The 20,288-nt window shown below is 42.4% G+C and overlaps 1 protein-coding gene across 2 annotated transcripts; it reads right to left on the reverse strand.

The window, feature by feature from the left end:
• Positions 1-571: 571 nt before the first annotated feature.
• On the reverse strand, positions 572-19,117 carry LOC120427014 (uncharacterized). Of its 2 annotated transcripts, XM_039591836.2 has the most exons (11): positions 18,965-19,117; positions 18,071-18,530; positions 10,809-10,934; positions 10,544-10,729; positions 10,323-10,487; positions 9,440-10,256; positions 5,674-5,995; positions 5,341-5,606; positions 2,713-5,280; positions 2,214-2,645; positions 572-2,136 (listed from the first exon to the last, which is right to left on the reverse strand). In XM_039591836.2, the coding sequence occupies exons 2-11, from the start codon at positions 18,260-18,262 to the stop codon at positions 1,592-1,594; spliced, it is 5,619 nt and encodes a 1,872-aa protein (XP_039447770.1). In that variant the 5' UTR covers positions 18,263-18,530; positions 18,965-19,117; the 3' UTR covers positions 572-1,591. The 2 variants fall into 2 exon arrangements, with proteins under 2 accessions (XP_039447770.1, XP_039447771.1); XM_039591837.2 differs by lacking the exons at positions 18,071-18,530; positions 18,965-19,117 and adding an exon at positions 11,001-11,415.
• Positions 19,118-20,288: the final 1,171 nt, after the last annotated feature.

The following is a 20,288-nucleotide window of genomic DNA, read 5'->3' on the forward strand; positions in this document are numbered from 1 at the left end:
TTTACTTCATTTTGGTCCCGCGAGTGTGGATAAATCGGACAGCGCAGGGGACTCATAATCCAGAGGTAGCTGGTTGGTACTAGCAATAAATTGTTGGTGACACGATGGCCGACATCTATAAAGACAACTTCTTTTTCTACTCCATTTAGACCAAAAAACTTAATCTGTCCTTTTAGTTTCAATCTCGGTTTCAATATTCTGCTTTTTGAGATTCGTCGAGAATTTTAAATATTATTATATCCAATACAAAATTATTAAAACGTTTGTAATTATCAGTCGCATTCGAAAAGGAAAATTACAATTCTTTGATTTTTTCATCAAAACATATTACAAACAAGCACCGCGCGAAGAAACGTCAATCGCAATCTTTCCGTTTCTGTTACTTTTCAGCTGCGTATCGCTTAAGAAAAAACTTTTCGTGACCCTTTCCTTGACCGTTCCTTGGGCGTTTTTTTGTATGGAGTTTTGCGTTCCTTCCCATCTGCGTATCAGCCTTAAACAGAAATTGTTGGATGGTTTGGAACAATTTGAACAAAAACAATAAGGATGTGATATAGCATTAAAAACACCGTTATTTTTTGCATGCACTAATATCTTTAACTCTTTATTAACTATCAACCCATTGAAAATACACGTGTTCTTATAGATTATTTTTATTTTGTTATGCGTGTAAAATGCGATACATATGAACTCACTTAGTTATTTTTGTTTTATCATGAATTTATTTTATTTCGAAATTTATTACACTTTTCAAATTACACATTTACCATATCTTTTCCAGAAAAGAAACTTTCAACAGTTATTGTTTCAAAGTTTTTTATTTATTTTCAAATTTTATACAAAAAAAAATATAAAAGCGTCGATTTCTTACCATCAATCCTTATATTTTGCACGTATTTCGTCGTTGAAAAATGTTTCAAATCAAAAGTTAAATTATGAAATAAGGTAACAACAACTAAGGGCAACTAAAAAAAGCTAATATTTGACTAAATAATATGTACAAAACCATACTTCCCTAGCGAAACCAAAATCAAGTTCATTTTCTTTCTTTGTTTACAAATTACCGAAAGCGAAATTAATTCCAGGTGGTATATTTATTGCATCGAAGTATTTTTGCACCCACATTTATTCCGCGCAGTTCTGAGGAGGAAGGGGACAATGGTTAAATTTTATTTCCACTCATGTTTCTTCAAAACTACTACAAAACTTAAGACTAGGTGTTCAATTCAATTCAATTAAAAAACTCGTGTGATGCTTGGTTTTTGTTTCTTTGTAGTTGGACATTTTCCTCGAAAACTGAAATGACTCAAAGTACACAACTAACTTAACTGCTAAAAGGGATGATGGGGGGATGTTGTAATTATTTTTCTAGTTTGCTTAAAAAAAAAGGTTATCCCTTTCCCGAGCGAGCGCGCACGATTCCCTCCGACTCTTAGTTGGGGGGACCATTCCAGGGGCCGGCTGGAACCAGGGATTGTATCACATTTTTTTGTTTTTGTTGTTTTTCTTCACATCATTCTTCGATTCTTCACTCTGTCGCTTCTCGCGCACACTCATTCAATTCATGGTTTGTTTAGTTGAACGTACTTTCTTACATTATAGAGCAGAGCCCGGATTGTTCCAATCCGTTCTCGACGCGAGGCTGCCGGATGAATTCAATACCGTGCAGACTCGGCTTCAAATCATACGCAAGATCAGTCGGTTCTTCTTCGGTCGCCGTGACCGGGCCTTTATTAGATTCTTCTAGGTCTTCTTCATGCATCATCATTATCAACTGGTTGCTGCTGTTCTGGCTGTTGTCACCGCCGCCGTGCACGTCGTCCAGGTTCGAGTACAGCAGGTCATCGCAGTTACTGTCGATGTAGTTGTTGTTGCCGCCGCCGCCTCCACCGCTGACCAGAACCGCAATGCTAGAACCACCTCCGTGAGAACTTACGCTATTGCTAGTGGCTGCTGAGGCTGAGGTGTTTGTGGTTTTTGCCTTTGTGATATTGATTTTGATGCGGTTCGTAATGATACTGGTCGCGGGTGCGTCCTGCAGCTCGATGTTTCCGTCGAGCGATGGCTTCAGCTGACTCTGGCTGGTGCTCTCCAGTGCTGGCGTTGGCGACGGAACCGCTTCCACGTCAACGGTGTCTAGGTTTGGGAAAATGAAAGCGATCAGTAATCGGCTGGAAATCGACGGAATTTGTAAACAGTTTGTGTGCTCTTACCTGTGTCTTTGGAAACATCTTCCACCATAACCGACTGCTCGAGCGTACCCACGTCCTCAAACTGGGCGTCCTCTTCGTCGATCTCATCGTCATCCTTCGGTTCCTCCTTCACCTTGATCGGTTGACTAGTTTGGGAGCTCTCGTCGGGACCACCGCTGCGGAACTCTTCGCTTTCGTCCAGATCGTTCACGGTAATGTTCTCTATCGTGGGCTCCTGTATGGCAAGGTCGTCATCGATGCGCGTCTCGATTATCTGCGGTTCCGCCGATTTGCTGGCACCGTCTTCACCGCCCGCAGCCGATTGCGTTCGGCCGTCCTCGCCCGTTGAGTGCGAGTCCAGCGTCTCAATGTCGTCGTCGTCGGGAATTTCGGTCACGACTTCCTTCGACGGAGGCAACACAATGACGTCGTCATCGTCGTCCATGATGATTTCTGTTGGGAATTAAGAATGACATATGTATTAGCAACTGAAACCTTCCACGAACATCCAACAACTTACCCCTGGCGGTGTCGTCAGCATCGCTGATCACCTCTTGCTTGATCTTCACCTCCTCGACGTCGTCATCGATCTTGCTCTTGTCCGCATCGTCGGTGGTGGCGTTCATGGCGGTCTCGTCGAGCGTCAGCGATGCCTTGTAGTCCTCGTAGCACAACGGATGGTACGTGTTCTCCTCCACCCTAGTAGCATTCCGCAGGTGCCATTCTTCGGTGTCTTCGCAGTAGAACTGCTCAAACTCGTCGTGGCACATGTGGCACCGCTTGTCCGCCTCGTCCGAGCCAGCCGGACAGCTCGGCACGGGAGACTCCACGTTGCGCCCACCCGTATCGCCATCGCCGTTGAACTCGGTCTGCTCGGTTTGTTGCGTCTCGAACCAGTTCTTCTCGCGCTCCTCCAGGTCTTCGATCTCCTCGTACTGGATCCAATCGGACACGTCGTAGTACCACTTGCGCGAGTGTGCCTTCCGGGCGGAGTCACGATCGCGACGGTTCTGCCGGAAGTGCCAATCCAGATGCTGGCTGTACTTCATGGTTTGTTCCGGCGGGAACCGGACGCCGCAACTGCTGCACTGCATTCCACAAAACAGCTGTGAAACGATGGCCGATTGGCGCTTCTTGAGCTGGTCGGCTTTGTTCAGGAACACCGGTTCGATTTCCTCCAGCTCTTCTTCGAGGGCCTTGTCCAGCTTGCTGGCGACCGAAGTGGCGGACGTCGAGGTGCTGGCCGGAGCGCTGTTGCTCTTGGAGAGAATTCCGGCAGCCACGATTTTCTTGTACAGCTCGTCGATGTTGATGTTTTGCAGGATTGGGATTGCGGTGGAGTTGGTCGCTGGAGGCGCAGCTATGGCCGGTGTTGTCATGATTGGTGCTGCTGCTGGTTTATCCTCGGATTGAATCTGGTAGCCGGTCAAGTTGTTGGACACGTTGGCTGCGGGGATCGAATGCGGCATAAGGTTCGTCAAATAGTCCAGCCCGGTGACCATCGGTGGAACTATCAGTGGCGCTTGTTGTTGGATGGCAGGGAACAAATGATTTGGTGGACCCGACATGGACGGCATCACGTTGCTGAGTTGAGGCATAAACGGTGGCAGCATACTTTGGTCGCGGGGTGGCGTCCGCAGGTCACGATGTAGTGGCGTTCGGATCATGTCCCTGATGTACACCCGGCCGGCCACAACCAGCTTCGGGATTGCGGTGAATCGGATGTAGAAATCCTTGCCGCGTAGTTTGAACACTTTTGGCAGCCCACCGAACTCAACAGGATACGGATGATCGTCCAAGATGACCGTCAACAGAAAGTCTGCAAACTGCAGCTTGTGGATCGTGCCCTGTATTTCAAACATTTGCACCTGCGAGTCCAGGAACACGGGAATGATCGTTTCCGCATTGACGATCATGTTGATTTTGCCAGCCACGAGATCGTTGCGACTGTTTCCAATCTTGACCTGCGGGGCAGGTCCGCTGATCTTAAAGACGCGCGTAATGCCGTCCAGGGTGATGTTCGACGGGGGATCCCCAAAGTAGCACTCGTACCAGCTGTTGTCGATGTACAGCTCACGCGTTGGCGCACCCAGCTTCATCTGGTAAACTTTACCCTCGATCGTGATGGACTTGTAGCATTCGTTGAAGCTCAGCTCGAACGAGTCGCGATCATCGACAACGACCATCCGAGACCCCTTCTGAAAACCGATCTCTTTCGGTTCATCCCAGCTCATGAAAATGACCGCAATGTCGTCGTAGAACCGGATCTCCCTCTGGATACCGTCGATGTTGATCGTACGAACGCTGTCGTTCAGCTTGGCCACGCCCGGCATCAGCATTGTCTGCATCGGACCACCCACGATGTTGTTCATGCCTATGGGCGGCGGATAGTGCGGCCGGATCGGTGGCGGAGGAATCATGTTCTGGTCGATCCTCGAAAACGGCGCCTTTTCCCACGGGTTCAGCATCGGAGCTGGCGGCCGATGGTTGATGATCAAACCGGACGGTGCCGGTACGCTTTGAACTGGACGATTTGGCCAGGCCGGTGCGGGTTGCACCACCGGTTGCGGATTGAAACGAGCATCTCTCGGACGACGTGGATCTCGCTGCCTCAAATCGGCCGCCGTTGAATTGGCAAAGTTTGGCCCCTCCAGTGGGGCAACCTTGCCACGGAAGTCGTTCACCACCGCTTGCGGTGGTGGTGGCACCGTCGACTCTTCCGCTACCGGCAAAGGACTGCGCGCTTTTTCGTCGTCAATCCGGATGACTTCGTCCGGTTCCTGCTGTGGAACGCCCACTTGCTGCGAACGCTTCATCAGTTCCATACGCTGGGCTTGGCGAATCTTTTGCGTTTCGTTCAGCTGAATGACCTGCTTCATCAGGATGTTGTACTGCTCTGGGGTTATCTCGCCCTTTTCCATCTGCTCCTGGGCCTGGGCGATGATGGTTTTAATGTTGGCGTTCATGCCGTCCTGGGAGTTGTCCTCGTCCTGAAGCTGCTGCTGCTGCTGTTGTTGCTGCTGCTGCCGCAGGTCCACATCCATCGGCTTCGGTTGATTGATGGAGCGTCGACGTTCTGCGGGATCATCTGGAAACGAAGAAAGCGTTCAAATCGAGCTGAATTTCTCACGGAAAAGACAAAACTTACCCGGTAGCTTGTTGTACAGCAGTGGCCGACCAAGCTTGTCGCGATCCTTGTTCTTGGCCGCTTCGGCGATCTTCGCTCGAACCGCTTCCAGCGCGGCCTTCGAAGAAGGCAGCTGCCGCTCAGGAGATTCACTCAACTCGACGACCGCTGCAGCGACGACGTTCGTCGGTTCCGTGGAAATGATCGGCGGCGGTGGCGGCAAAATGGACTCCGGATTCAACGGACCAGCTAGCTTGCGCAGATCCACATCCTCGGCGCCAAACAACCTGAAGGGAAACAAATTTCATCAGTGGTCTGAAGAGTGTTGATTCCAAGTTGCGCTTGCACACTTACACGTCGATTTTCTCCGACTTGCTCTTCTTGCTGGCCGGTTGTTCCTCGTACTTGTGATTGCTAGGTCGCTTTTTGATGGTGGAGGTGGCGCCGCCACCGCTCAGGGAATCGACCGTCGTGGACGAGGTAGGTTCAACTATACTACCGGAGCTACCACCGAGGGACTCGGCGACGGCCGACGTTGATATGCCGGGCGAAACGCTGTCGGGAACTGCGACGACGACCACATCTTTGAGCAGCGCCGGTGGCGGAACACGCAGATCGATGTCCTGCGTGACCATCGTCGGCTTCGCGTCTAGCGCCGGCTCACCCAACACTTTCTCTGCAAGATTCGAGTAAAACATTGCGATTTTCGGCATTTTAAGGAGGGGGAGAGCACAAGGAAGGTTTTGTTTGTTCCGACTATTGCGCTAACCGAGGGGGAACTTTGACTGGCGGGGACTTTGAGGGGAGAGGAACAACATAAAACTTGGAAGAACTAACTGATAAAGGACTAACGACAACGCGGATGTTTCGGTCTTCAGATTGGGGCCATCCTTTCGGTGTTTGCTGCTCTCTCCTAAAGTGTGTGCAATATCCTCTGAATAACTGTTCTTTCAACATTGACTAAAAAACGTGGCAGCGAAATCCGTAGAGAGTCGTTTTGAATCATTGCATGTATTCTCAATATTCAACCGCACTAGTTATTAGATGTGCTGACCGTGCCCAAGCACAACCCACATCAACGAATCCTCGCTGTGGTGAGCTTTGCCAAATAGGTCTGGCCGCATTAACAATAGTGATTAGGGGTGTATCGATGCATTGGAATGCAACAAACACTGGGAATGTTGACATTATATGAATAATGTTTTAGTTTGTAAAGGTCAAGCTCATGATATCATTTTTTTTATGGTATAAACGAAATCTATTTTTCGATCGCAATAATAGTTCAAAACGACTCTCTACTGAGCAATTCTTTTAAGAATGTTTTCTTTTTGTTATTGTTTTTTTTTATTTGGCTGAAACCTTGTTAGTAGTTTCCCTGTTACCAGACATTTTTAATTTTATCACTCAAAAATACTAAATTAAAAATGTCGAAAAAATTGTACAATTCTAGTGAATTCCCCTTATTTTGTATAAATTTTTGATTGAGAAAGTAACAGTTCTCAAGTTTTACACAATTTCTTAAACCTCCAATATTAGTTGGGTAATTCTCCGCCAACTCCTACAGCAGTTGCCCCCTCTCCAATTTCCGTTAAACTTTGCCTTAAGGAGTAATTTTGGTCCCTGATCAAGAATCCATTAAAAAAAGTTACAAAAACATGTACATAATTCATACTTAATTACTAATTAAATTTCCCATTGAGTAGCAGTAGCAAAAAATAGCAGCTATCTTAAAATTTGTTATTTGTCTTTTTTGGTGAAAAAAATGTTTATGTTTTTACACAAAAGCCCCTTTAATACTAAATTTTTATTTCTTCCTTCACAGTTTAAACCACAAATCACAAAAAAATCGTGTCTTAGTAGAAATCCAGAAAAAAATAAAGAACTCGCACCGCCACATCGTCACGAGTAGACTTCGATCTTGGATTCGTGATCAAGGACCAAATTCTCAAAACTGTTATAAAAGAAAATTTACAAAAAAAAAAACCTCCCAAAATGAGCTTTTGAATGCCATTGTAATAAAGATTTATACCCCATTTTGAAAATTGTTAAACAAGTATATAAAAATACTGAATACAAATTATTATTATCAAGGCCAATGCACATTTTATTTGAAATTTGTGTCTCCTTCCCGCAAAATTTTCCCAAACAATTAGGGGGCAATGAAAAAATTATTGCCAAAAAATATTTTTAAGAAAAATACTAGTACAATTAAATGCAAAATTATTTAGAATTTATTGTACATGTTTATTGAATGGTACACTTGTATTATTTTTACTAAATTCAATTTTGTCTCAACAGTTCGGAAAAACGAGACAAACTTTTCATGAAATCATTTCAATTTTGCAGATGGCCTATACTCTAAATAAATTTAAACTTTGAAAAATATTTGCAACGGCCTTTGTGTAAAACAACTTTACTGATGTACAATGCAACACTTATGTCATCAAAATGTTGGAACCGTGCCAAGTTCATCATTTTTTTTTTTTTTTTTGCAAATCTGGATTTTTTTTAAAAGGTCCAATAAACCAAATTTTAAGTTTTTACATTTTGGGTGTTTTTTAATATCCCTGACTCAAGGCGGTCTCAAAAACACCCAAAAAGCAAAAACTGGAAATTTGGTTTGTTGGACCTTCTAAAAAAAAATCCAGAAATAGTTTTTAGTTTACTAGACTGCCGTTCTAAGCATAATTGTCCCATGTCATTTTTTGACGATTTTGACCTTTTGACATTTTTAAGTTTATTTTGTCGTATACTTTTCGAAAAACCCATAAAATCCAGTACTTTGTTCGGAAACTCATCAAAAACAACACCAAGTCTGTTTGTCCCATCGTTACACTTCTACGCATAATTGTCCCACCAAGTATTTTCTTTCACCGAATCATTAGTTATACGAAGCATTGAGTCTTGTTTACATACTTTATAGCAATAGGATCATAAATAAGAGTGATAAACTGCTAACTGGGACGATTGGGGACACATAGGACGAATAAGAACCCACGGGACAATTATGCGTAGAAACACAAAAATCGATCGAAAAAAATCAATCGCGTTTTTCTCAGTTGAACTTTTTTGAACATGGGACAATTATGCGTAGAACGGCAGTATATTAAGCGTTGAAAATAACGTGCAATCCCTAGGACTTTTGTATATTTTAAACTTTTCGAATATAAGAGTTGATAAAAATAGTTTTTCACGATTGCCGAGCCACGTAGCCCAGTGGTAACGCTTCCGCCTTGTAAGCGGTAGATCGGGGTTCAAATCCCGGCTGGGACCAACACAACTGGTGATCTTTTCCCTTCTGGATTCGATTGCTTAGTAAAGGGAAGGTAGTATATCGTCACAAACTGGACCTTATCAAGACATTAACCTCAGAAAAAAATACTTAAAGCTGCCAAAACTACTTCAAAATATCTATGGACTAACTTATAATGGGAAAATGGGCCCTTTGGTCATAGCAAAAATACTCACAACATTTCAGCCAAATAAAAAAGGTGTAAACATATTTTTTACTAGAAGTCCCAAAGAATTGCTCTTTTTGTTTCGGCCAACAAAAACCTTCCGAGCGCGAAACTTACAATCGATGCATGGAAGAAGACGAGCAAGTACCGTGAAAAAAAGAACACAACACAATTTCGAATATCGCGCCCACCCACACAAACACACACGTGAACATAAACACTCGCAACACATGGGAACGGCAAAACTAGAAGAGGTGTGTGTTGTAGAACTCGAGAGAGAGACAGAGAGAAATAAGTCCACAATATATTTATATATCAAAAAGAGGCGGAAAGAAAAACTACAATTTGCTCCAAATGCCCTCTTTGGTGTGTATTCGCACAATCAAAACTGCTTTTATTTGGCCATAGTTTCAAAGGTCGTGTTAATGCTCTAGTCTTATGTACGCTATCGGTGTGGAAACGACGACCGCCGCCACTCGGCAATACTGGCATTATTTCGGACAACCACACGAAATGGCACGAAAGCAACGTTCGCGGCGAGCGGACAACTTGCACCACCAACGCCGGCCAGATCGATCGACCTGGCCACGTGGCCACGCACGCCTTTTGCACACTAGAACTTAGAGTAGATAGTGAAGGTAGTAAATGGTGTTCACTCTTACTTTGATCGCCGGCCACGGGTTTCATAACTAAGTTTGCCTGTTGATGGTGGTCTAGCTTCAGCTTCTTCTCCGGCATCAGCACGCGGAGATCGACATCTTTCGACTCGTTGGTGATCGGCACCACCAGGCTTTCGAAGTTGGCCGCCGGTGATGCGTTACGGTTGGGACTCTTGGACGATTCCCGGGGACGGCGGATGGCACTTTTGATGCTTTCGCTGCTGCTACTGCTGGAGATCTTGTTGTGCTTGCTGCTGCTGCTTTCGCGTGACTTGGGCGAACTTTTTTCGTTACGCGACGGCGACTTTTCAGCCGAAGATGACTTTTTCTTGGAAGACGGACTCTTCGAAGGAGACGACTCGGAGGAGGACTTTTTCTTATTCTCGGACGAAGACGACTTGAGCGAGCTGGTCTTTCCGAGTCTGGTGTCATCCTTCCGGTCTCGCTTCTTTGTGGGGTCGTACTCGGCCCGCGATTTCAGCGAGGGGCCACCGCTGGTGGTTGTACTGGTTACCTTCTTCCGATCGGCGTCTGCTTGCTGGGCCTTGAGCCGTGGATCGACCCGTTTCGGTATGCGACCGAGGCGTCCGCTGTCCGGCTGGGCAGGGATCTGTACGCCAGCGACGACGGTCGAGCTGACTCCGGCAGTGGCCGCCGATGGCGCACCAAGGGCAGCGTTGCGACGCGCTAAACGGGGGTCACGCGATTTGACCAGGTTGATCATTCCCTGGTTCGGAGGCAAAATACGACCACGGGGGTTAGGAACTGTGGCGGCAGGTTGAACAACCGCACTCGCCGGTCGTTTGAGCTCTGAAGTCGGCTGCAAAAATAAAGAAAAGAACACACAATTAGAATGACATTCACGAGAAGTTTTACAATAACTAACCTCTTTGGAAACGCTTGCCGTTTGCAGCACCAGTTGCTTCTCTTGCTCTTCGATGCGCTTCTTTGTGGCAATCAGTTCCAGCTCGAGCTTTCGGGCCTGTAGTTCCAACAGCTCGCGCTGCTTGTCGCGAAGCTGCTGTTGCATGTCCAGGTTTGGCTCGGGAACCTGTAGATTGAATCGAAAGCGTTAAACATGCACATTGCAAACGTCGAACCACCTACCTTGTTCTTGAGAAACATCGGGTTCACGTGGATGGCCGGCGACTTGGGCTTCAGCTGCGCCGTAATTGGCCAACCCGGGTCGATCGAGTTGATCTTGATGTCCAGCGCGTACAGCTTGGACTGAGGGAACACCTCGTTCCACGTCTGGCGCAGACTGAACATCTTCTCGCGGACCCGCTCGTTCACCTGTGGGGGCAAATAAAACAAAAATCGTCTTTAGTTTGGTACGCGCAGATTCAGCGACATGTCGAATTCAAGGACTTACCGTTTCAAACACCCCGCAGAAGGTGCTTACGATGACCTGACTGAACAGCGACTGGTACTGCTTGCCGACGTTCTTGACGATCGAATCGATGAGGTACAGGATCGGTAGCTTGACCTCCGGCTGAACCTAGATTTGACGGGGCAAAAGCAAAAAACGGGGGTATAAAGATTGAAGCAATTTCGACCACATTACCGTGTCGTCCGTTGTGCTGTGCCGAGCACACGGGAGAAGAGTAGTGATTTCCTTGCCATCACGAACAAGCAAACGACAGCTCACGCGTCAACTCGGGACGAACAACTTCACACGCACGCACATAGATCGATAGTTTAAGGATTATTTTTTAAAGTTTTTTAACACACTATAGCTTCGGTTCAGAAATCATTTATGAGTCCACAGTCGAGAGGTGTAATCTTTCTCAAAGTTTCAATCGAACAACGAACCCCCTAACCCTCTAACGCCAACGACAGGACAGCACCATTTTCACGATTAATTTTCTCAGATGTGAGGCAACAACTGCTTCTTCTACATGTGCTAATGTAACATATAAACTCCAGAAGTTGGTTAATAATTAAATAATTTAATCCAGATTGATAAAATACGAGGTACGTTTCAAACCAAAGCTAAATAAACTTTTTTACTGAAATATTCGGACCCTTTTTAGTAGAGGCATTGAAGAGTTAGTTAGGATAATCAGAACTACTGTATAACAATACAATTATTAAATAATGAACTATAGTTATGGCATATTTTAGAAGACTTCATGGTAAAAGTAAAACAAGGTTCAGCCAAATTTTAATTGTAATTGTAAATCTTGGGCAGTGTGAACATGTTTTAACAAGTTTACACAATTCTTTGCCTTTGAAACTTGTTCTGCAAAGATTAAGTTTTTGCCGGTATCATCAAGAATTTTGATTTGATTTATCTTTGGGCGTTAGAAGGTTAGTGAAAGATTAGAATCAATTAAGATTTTTTTTTAAATGCAAAAAATATAAGAAAAACATCGTGAAACATTCAACCTTATTTTAGAACTCCAGACTTTTTCTCGAATTTTGATAGGTATTTCTTACATAAAGAATAATTGTTTTAAAAAAAAATCAGTACCAACCATTGAACTTATATTTTTCTTAAAGCTTGTAAAAAAATATTTGCGATGACTAGATGTATTCAGTATAACCTTTTTAAAATGAGCTAAAAAAGCATTTGTCGAATTTATGTTAAAATCGTTCCTCGAAAAATGTGATTAAATAAAAAAACAAACAAAAATTATGCTGGTCATAATCACACGGTACGGTAGAAGCAAATACAGTCTAGACTCGATTATTTTCGAATTGAATTGAATAAAAAAAGAGTTTTTCTTATTTTTGATTGTCGAGCATAAGTATGACACTACGCTAACCTGATCTAGAATTTTTAAATCCAAGATGGCGACCAACAAGTCGGTTTTGAAATATTGACAAAATGCATTTTGTAATTTAATGGACTCTTAAAATTTGACTAAAATAGGGCTGCAGAACTCGAATTTGATGATAAAAGTAAGAAAATAACAACAAAACACGAAAAAAATGTTTTGTTTACGATTCGATTTTTTTGAAGTCTCATACAAACCTTCGGTAAATCGAACTTCGATTGATCGAGACTAAACTGTAGGTATTATAAATCGAGACGACCCATGAGAGATACGCAGAAATTTACGTTTCACTTTTCTGATTAAGAATATGTACGATTGAAAATATCGTATCGGCAAAAATTACGTTTTTTCAGAAAAAAAAGTTGTCCCATATAAAGTACCGTCAGTGGGGTGACATTGGGTCTGGGGGGTGAGATTGAGTCAAAGTGATTTTTTACGGATTTTACCATTTCCCAGGTTCTTTTCAATGAAACTGAATTCTGTTAAAAGGGTTGAAATCTCGTTCTTGGAGCAAATTCTGTTATTTTGGCAGCTGTCTAAAGTTGAGGTACGTTTTTGGCCAAAAATGACCTCTCGAAAAATCATTTTTCTAATATTTTTGTTGGAATTGCTCGAAAACTACCCAATTGTTTGAAAATCTCCACTTCAAACATTGTAGCATGTCAATACGATTCCCTCGAACAAGAAACACTGTGGGATGACCTGTTTTTACCATATCGTTCATCATTTTAATTTCCCAATGTCACCCCCTAATCGGCCCGTGGCCTAATGGTAACGGCTTCTGTCTCACAAGCAGAAAGGTTCAGGGGGATTTGATACCTTAGAAATTTGGAATCAGGAACTTGAACTTTGAATATGAACTAAAACGAAATTGAATTAGGTGGGATTCGAACTCACACCTCTGGATTGGTGGTCTGGGACGCTAAGAAGGTTTACACTCTAGCAGTGAATTGATCCGTAGTGTTGAAACATGGTATCTTCTCATATTAAATACGCGCTGATCCCTACTTTGCCTGAGGGGATTGGAAGTCTAAATATAAATCGAGATTCCTTCAGATGCTTGCTTCTATGTTTAGGCGAGGCCGAACATTGCTCAGCGACATCGGAATTGGACCGCAAGGAGCTCTGTCATTCTGAAATGGGTCGTTGGAAGCAGCGCGAGGGCTATCACCACTTAATACCCGGGACTGAGATAAGCTGTATCAGCATTCGGTATATTACACAGTCTGATACACAGTCTGGGAAAATGTTAGTAAACTATCTAAGAACAAACCTACGTTGAAAGATTATCGCTGTTATTTACATTGGTTTTGTTATTAAGAAATTACGAGAGGTGTATCGTTTTTTTTTACCCATAGTCACCCCCACTGACGGTACTATTAGAGCAGGGGTGCTCAAAGTTTTTGAATGGCGGGCCAAATTTGAAGCTCACATGAGCTTGCGGGCCATATGAGAAAAAAAATATTTTTAAATTTAAATCAATAAAAACTAAAAACAAAATATTAGAAAAAAAAATAAACAGTTTTGTACAAAAAAGCCTCCAATCAATTGGATTTTTTTTATAAAAATCATGTAATCTTTCATATATTGGTGAAATCACGATTGTTGAAATCGTGATTTCACCAATATAATGATATTTTTAAAGTTGTATTTAAATTGATTTTTTTAAATTAATTTTTTAAATATATTTCAGAAGGGATGACACAAACTTTGTAAAAGTGTGTATTTTTATTTAAATTTTGTGCAATCTTTATTTTAAAAATTTTGCTTAAGGATTTTTCAAAATTTTTTGCTCCAATTGGGTCTTGAAATGAAGCTTAGATTGCTGATATTGTTGTTTACAGCGATAAAGCTTATTTTTCTGAGTACAATGACCCTTTGTACGACCACAAAGAGTTTAAAATGGATTTTTAAATCAATTTGGAAAAATTAACCTCGCGGTCCTTCTTGACAGAAAAGTTCCTACTTGACACCTCGTTTCATGGGAACCATAGTTGATCCATCGAAAAAATGTTGTCTTGACATTTTTTTTTGCATTAAAATGGAAAAAAGGGATTTGAAATGGTTTTTGATCGTGTTTTTTACAGGAAGGTGCTGTGTCCTATCCCTCGCCTAGACCAGACCAAAATCCATGATAAAGCTGTCAGACCAAATCTGTCAGACCAAGACTGTCAGACCAAAGAGCAAAAAATAAACAATCTTGGTATTCGACGTAGGTGCACACAAATCAAGAAAAGAAAATTTGAAAAATAAATTTTATTTTTCCAATTCAATGACTGGTTTTTGGACTGCAAAATTTATTTTACGCCAGAAAATGATTGAACAGTGCGGCGTCCTGCACACCGACAATTAAATAAGCAGATAAAAGCCTTATTCTTCCGCTTTAATTTTTGATAGCGTTTTCGGTTTACACCTGAACAATCTTGAAATTATTTATGCGGATTTGTGATTCCTCTCGTTCCATCATTCCCTTGGTTTTTTACCGTTGTACATAAAAATTGACGTAGGGCTTTAGTACCCAATTTTAATAAAATTTCAATAAATGTTGATGAAAATTTTGACATAATTTACTCTTTTTAACCACATTTAAACCAGTTACGGTACGTGTTAAAATAGGCATAAACGTAACCTTAATTTCCAGGAATTATAAAATCATTTAACGTGAAGAATTCCATCATTGCCATGATTTTTCGTTCAATAATATAAATTTTGCGTCCCTATCAATATTTTGACGAAATTCCTTCTACAAGTTGTTTAGAATAGTGCCCTACACATGCTGATTCCTTTTGGTAACGATTATCCTTGCAAAGTTATGGAAATCGTCATTAATCAATGATTGCCAACTAGGACGTCAGTGATTGTAGCACAACATTATATAAATTTTGAAACACATTTGATTTAGATCGAAAGTTCCTTCAGTGGCTTCAAGAAGGCAACAACCGGCACATGCTGATTCATTTTGGTGCAGAATTTCCTAAAATTTAATTCAATACAGTGCATTTTAGAGTGATGATCAATTATCTTTGAAAATGATCAACGGCTTCACCTTAAAGGGCCATTTTACATGATCATCCAAAATGGGTCCGCGGGCCACAAAAAATGACCTCGCGGGCCACGTTTGGCCCGCGGGCCTTACTTTGGTCACCCCTGTATTAGAGGAAGCGCATGGCGACTCAATCAAATTTAAATAGTTTTTTTAATATGTCTTATTTTTAAATATTTTGCATTTCTTTCACCTTTAACTAGGTATTTAAATTTCAAAAAAGTCTTTTTTATCCCAAATTTTTTACTTTTGCCCTCACGGGTTTCAATCTTTATTAAAGAACACATTTTCTATAAAAAATCGAATTTAATCAACAGAATATCAGGAAGGTGAAACACAACGTGTAAATCGCCCATGGATCATCTTGATTTATAATATTTTTTCCGCCATACACCATCGTTGACACTTAGTTTTACAAACTTTTTTTAATTTTCCTCACATTTATTAAGATTTTTAATCATTCTAAAATTAAATAAGGTAGCGTTAGAACCTTGAGTTCTCAGTGATGCGCTCAAGTTAACAATTTCACAAATTAATTCTTCAATTAGAAAGGTATTCTCCAGATTTTTCCGGACTTATTGACAAAAATCAAAAATTCTCGTCTTTTTCCCGAATTTTCAGGGATTTTGGCGAATTCCCAACTATTCCCCGATTTGTATGTCCACCCTGTTTTGGGTCACAGCCCTTGAAGTTTCCGTCCTTTCGTGGTCACGTTTCCCGGCAATTTGAAACACTTTTTGCAGTTGTAGCAATCCTTCGGTTTCTTCGATCCTTCTGACTTGAACGAGTTGAACTTGGCCAAACTGTACAGAACTTCCGCTAACATAGCATTCCCAGACGCCTCAAATCCCATGATTAGTAGCTCGTAGTACTACGCAAATCCCATACGCAGAATTCCCGCCAGTCAGGAGTTGTCCACCCTAATCCCGATCGCAGCTAGACTTTGATCTACCTAAGCTGGCACAGGTGGCAAATTTCACGGCCGTCGCAACCATACAAGACGCCGGTAACTAGAACCGCTATCCAGAAAAGCGTTCTCCAGTTTCTCCCAAGCTTCCGCGCTGCGGTGACTGCGTCTAGCATACGTGGTGTCCATGCTGTATCAGGAAGTTTGTTCCATATTCTCCTAGGTTGCCGATCTTCATTAGGTCCACCTCAATATGTTTTTCCCAATCGCTGCACGCTGCTTTCTTGCTCGTCTGCCGGTAACTGGCTGTCCTGGCAGGATGGTCCTCGTCCGTTATGGCGATGTGGCCGGCTCACCGGAACCTGCCGATCCTAGGTCGAGTGACGATGGTCGGTTCCTTCTAAGGTGTACGTACTCTACCGTAGATCTTCCGTTCGAACACTCCAAAGGCTCGTTCGTCTAGGTGTCGCAGTGTCTAGGTCTAGTGGCCATAGAGGGCAATCTTTATAAACAGTGTCTTGTACAAAGTCAGCTTCGCGACACGTTGCACTCGGTCAGATTTCCAGGTTTTCCGTAATCCAAAAAGGGCGCGATTTGCTGAGTGGATACGAGTCTGGATATCTAGGCTGGTGTCGTTGAGAAATCGAGAGCAATAAACAGTTACCTTCCTTATCACTCATTCCCTTTAGAATGTGACTGTTTGTTCGACTATTTAAACAGTTTGAGTTAAATTTTAAAAAAAAATTATGTGCTTTGTTTTCCGCGATTTTTTTGATTAGCTGGTTTTCAGTGCAACCTCCAAAAATCGAGAACGAGAAGACCGACAAGAAGGCACATTTGCCCCCTTTGAAGCGCGAGCAATAAACCATTCCGATAAACAGAAATTAAAAAGGGTAAAATAATAATGAAAGTTTGTGCAAAAATAAACAACAGTTTGATGAATGTGTTCTTGTGATCAATTGAAAGAGGTTTCGATTACAAATGGTTTATTATTGGCACCCGTTTGTTTCACGCGGAGCTGAGAATTTGTAAGCTGTGAAACACTGCGTTTTTTATTTTTTGTTTTGTTTCGTTAGAAATATGCATTTTCAAATCTTATTCTTAGCGAAAAACGTTTTACTGTTTTGTAAAAGGTTAATATATCAATATATAAATAGAATCACAGCACGAGTATTTTTTTAAATATTTTATCAGTCTTTTGGTTTGTTGTGTGCAATGAGCAGGATTATTTCGCGCGGATTTTAATTGTTGCTGATCGCAATCGCTACGTTAGTTACAGTTCAGCTGGCAGTCGAGGTTGCTGCTGATGAGCTCCACTCAAAATTGAAGTTTGAGCAGCGTTGCAACCGTATGTTTTGTTCTCAATGCCAACGACGTTCGTGATTCCTTGAACTAACGGATAAAGCCGTAAATTTTGGTTCACAACGAGTCAACGCAGGCCAGCTTTTTGCAAAGAGAAAGGAACTTTTTAAACAGAACGTGCTAAAAGAGGACGCGCGCTACGGTGAAAGTAGTTCGCAATTTTGAGTTCTTGACTTGGCATGAAGGGGGGGAACCCCGCACAAACAAGTGCAGTACTTTGGACGAAACGAAACCTGTTCATCACACACTACCGATGGGGAGTTGGGGGAATTTTCGTGGCAGTTGTTTTGTTTTTCTTCTTATTACAACACGATTCAAACGCAAACGGTCGCGTTGACACGTTTGCTCTTTTTTTTTCTCCTGCTAACTTGCTGTTTTATCAGCAGTTGTGTGACTGATTGGTTTACTTGATATTGATGCCGTTTTGTTCGACAGGCTCAACGTGACTAGAACTAGAGTGTATGGCTCTTTTTTGGGGTGGGCCCAAAATGGTCGTGTGATAAATACGTGATAATGGTTATTTGAGAGGGAAGAGTATAAACCTGGGACAGATGCTTCTCGACGGCGTTCACGATGATCGGGGCGTAGTCGAGGTTCTCCTCGGCCAGGATGGTCAGCATGTTGATGAGCGGCTTGCTGTTGACGTTCAGATCCGCCAAGCTGGACAGATACTCGGTCTCGATTTCCCGGGCCCGCTTATCCACGGCAGCCTGGTCCAGGGTGGCAGCCGCCATGATTGCACACTACCGCACTCTTTTCCGACGACGACTCACTAAAACTGCTCCCACCTGTGTGGCCGCGCGGACGGAACTGAACGCACACTGAGCTCTGCGCGCGCTCCAGCCACGAACTTAACACACTCTCTCGCACTCACTCACACTAATCTTCTTCTTTTTTTATTGCTTCGATGAAGTTGCTTCTGCTTCAGCTGCCGCCGAAGGTTGTGTTTACTCTCGGGAACAGCTGCTAGCGTTGCTCGATGAAATTTTCCACGAATTGGAGCTGAAAAAACGGAAAAATGATTAAAATACGTTTAGCTATCGATTAAACTAGAACATCACAATTTCGCAATTAAACGCTTTCTTCAACATTGCCATTGAGCTTGCATAACAATTTCACAAATCGATCGACTCACAGAAAGTTATGTCAACAACTAAAATTTTCATTGCCAAACCATGAAATTGCACAACAAAAATCTCACACCAAAAACTGCAAACGTTTCAAAAGTTGCTCACAAACGGACAAAAACACACTCCCTCCGCCAAACGAAGAAAAAAATCATCAACGTTGGCGACGACCGACGACTCAACCTAGCGCTCCGCCATCTTTGACACAAGAAAAAAATGAGTCACGGTCAGCGGGACCTCCAGATTTCGGCCAAATTTCCGCCCCAAAATCAGCGGCATCCACAATTTTCCACCACCCGCGGTACGTACCTTTGCTGGGGAACAAAATGCGCTGCTTTTCTGAAAGTTTCAGCACATTTTCACTAGCTTTTCAAGGTTTTTTCACTGCACGTACGAGATTCGCGTGCGTTTCATCTTGAGCACTGTTGGAAATTGCTTGGTCGACTGCAATGCGAATGTCGACTCGGCTCGAGAAAATGCCGAAAAAGGGCGCCGGCAGGGCTGCCAGCGAGCTGTCGGTAGAATTCTGACTGCGCGTGCACGCTTATTCTTTGATAACTAAAATTGGGTACTAAAGCCCTATGTAAATTTTCATGTACAACGGTAAAAAACAAGATTAAAAATTATTTCTGATCACTTTTTTTCATTTTAATGCAAAAAAATTTTTTGACAGGACAACATTTTTTCTATGGATCAACTATGGTCCCCTTGGAACGAGCTGTCAAGTAGGAGCTTTTCTGTCAAGAAGGACCGCGAGGTAAATTTTTCAAAATTGATTTAAAAATCCATTTTAAACTCTTTGTGGTCGTACAAAGGGTCATTGTACTCAGAAAAATAAGCTTTATCGCTGTAAACAATAATATCAGCAATCTAAGCTTCATTTTAGGACCCAATTTGGGTTAAACTATTTTTGAAATTTTATGAAAGTTTCGCTTGAGTTATTTAAATTAAAACTAAAATGTGAATATTTAAAAAACATGTCAAGACACAAATTTCGCAGTTTTAAATAAATTTGGTCAGAAAGATGAAAGTAAACTTTAGCATACAGCCATACAAAGCACGTCAGAGAACAATTTCTGATCGCTTTTTATATTTGGGCGAAATAGGTATCGAAAAATAAAACAATTTAAATTTACCTGTGATTGATGAATCAACTGAGACCCTGTGTGACCCCATAAGGCTTTCTAGGCCCAGTGAAAAAAATATAATTTAATTCAAAAATGACGAACTCCTCGTCACAGTGTTCTGATGCAATTGCATTTTGCTTTTTATTTATTTATTTAATGTAATAAGGTTAAGATAACAATAAATAGTTTATTTTTATTTTGTATTCATTGTTTATTATTTACAGTAAATTTCCTAAAATAATTTAAATTTACTTTTTCACAAGCTTTAAGCCTTCACCATCAGGAAGCAATCAGCCGAAACCTGCTGAATGCCAGCAAATCGAAACGATACAACGCGGAACGGAATGGCCAGCGAGAACCATCTGGTGTAGATGCTGCATGCAGCTTCAGGATCGTCTCATCCGGGCCTGGGATCGTCCTTGCCTTGGTGATCTCGATCTAGTTCAGGGATGCCAGGTACACAGATTTGTCGGTGTTTCACAGACTTTTGAAATTGTGTCCAGACA

The sequence above is a fragment of the Culex pipiens genome, chromosome 3, assembly GCF_016801865.2.
Source record: "Culex pipiens pallens isolate TS chromosome 3, TS_CPP_V2, whole genome shotgun sequence".
NCBI lineage: Eukaryota > Metazoa > Arthropoda > Insecta > Diptera > Culicidae > Culex > Culex pipiens.

Bases quoted from the DNA above. Each gene is read 5' to 3' on its own strand.
- LOC120427014 (XM_039591836.2), bottom strand. From the start codon at position 18,262: ATGGCGGCTGCCACCCTGGACCAGGCTGCCGTGGATAAGCGGGCCCGG. The intron at 10,488-10,543 runs GTAGGTGGTTCG...TTCAATCTACAG, and splicing joins CGATGTTTCTCAAGAACAAG to GTTCCCGAGCCAAACCTGGA. The intron at 5,281-5,340 runs GTAAGTTTTGTC...CTTCGTTTCCAG, and splicing joins GCTGTACAACAAGCTACCGG to ATGATCCCGCAGAACGTCGA.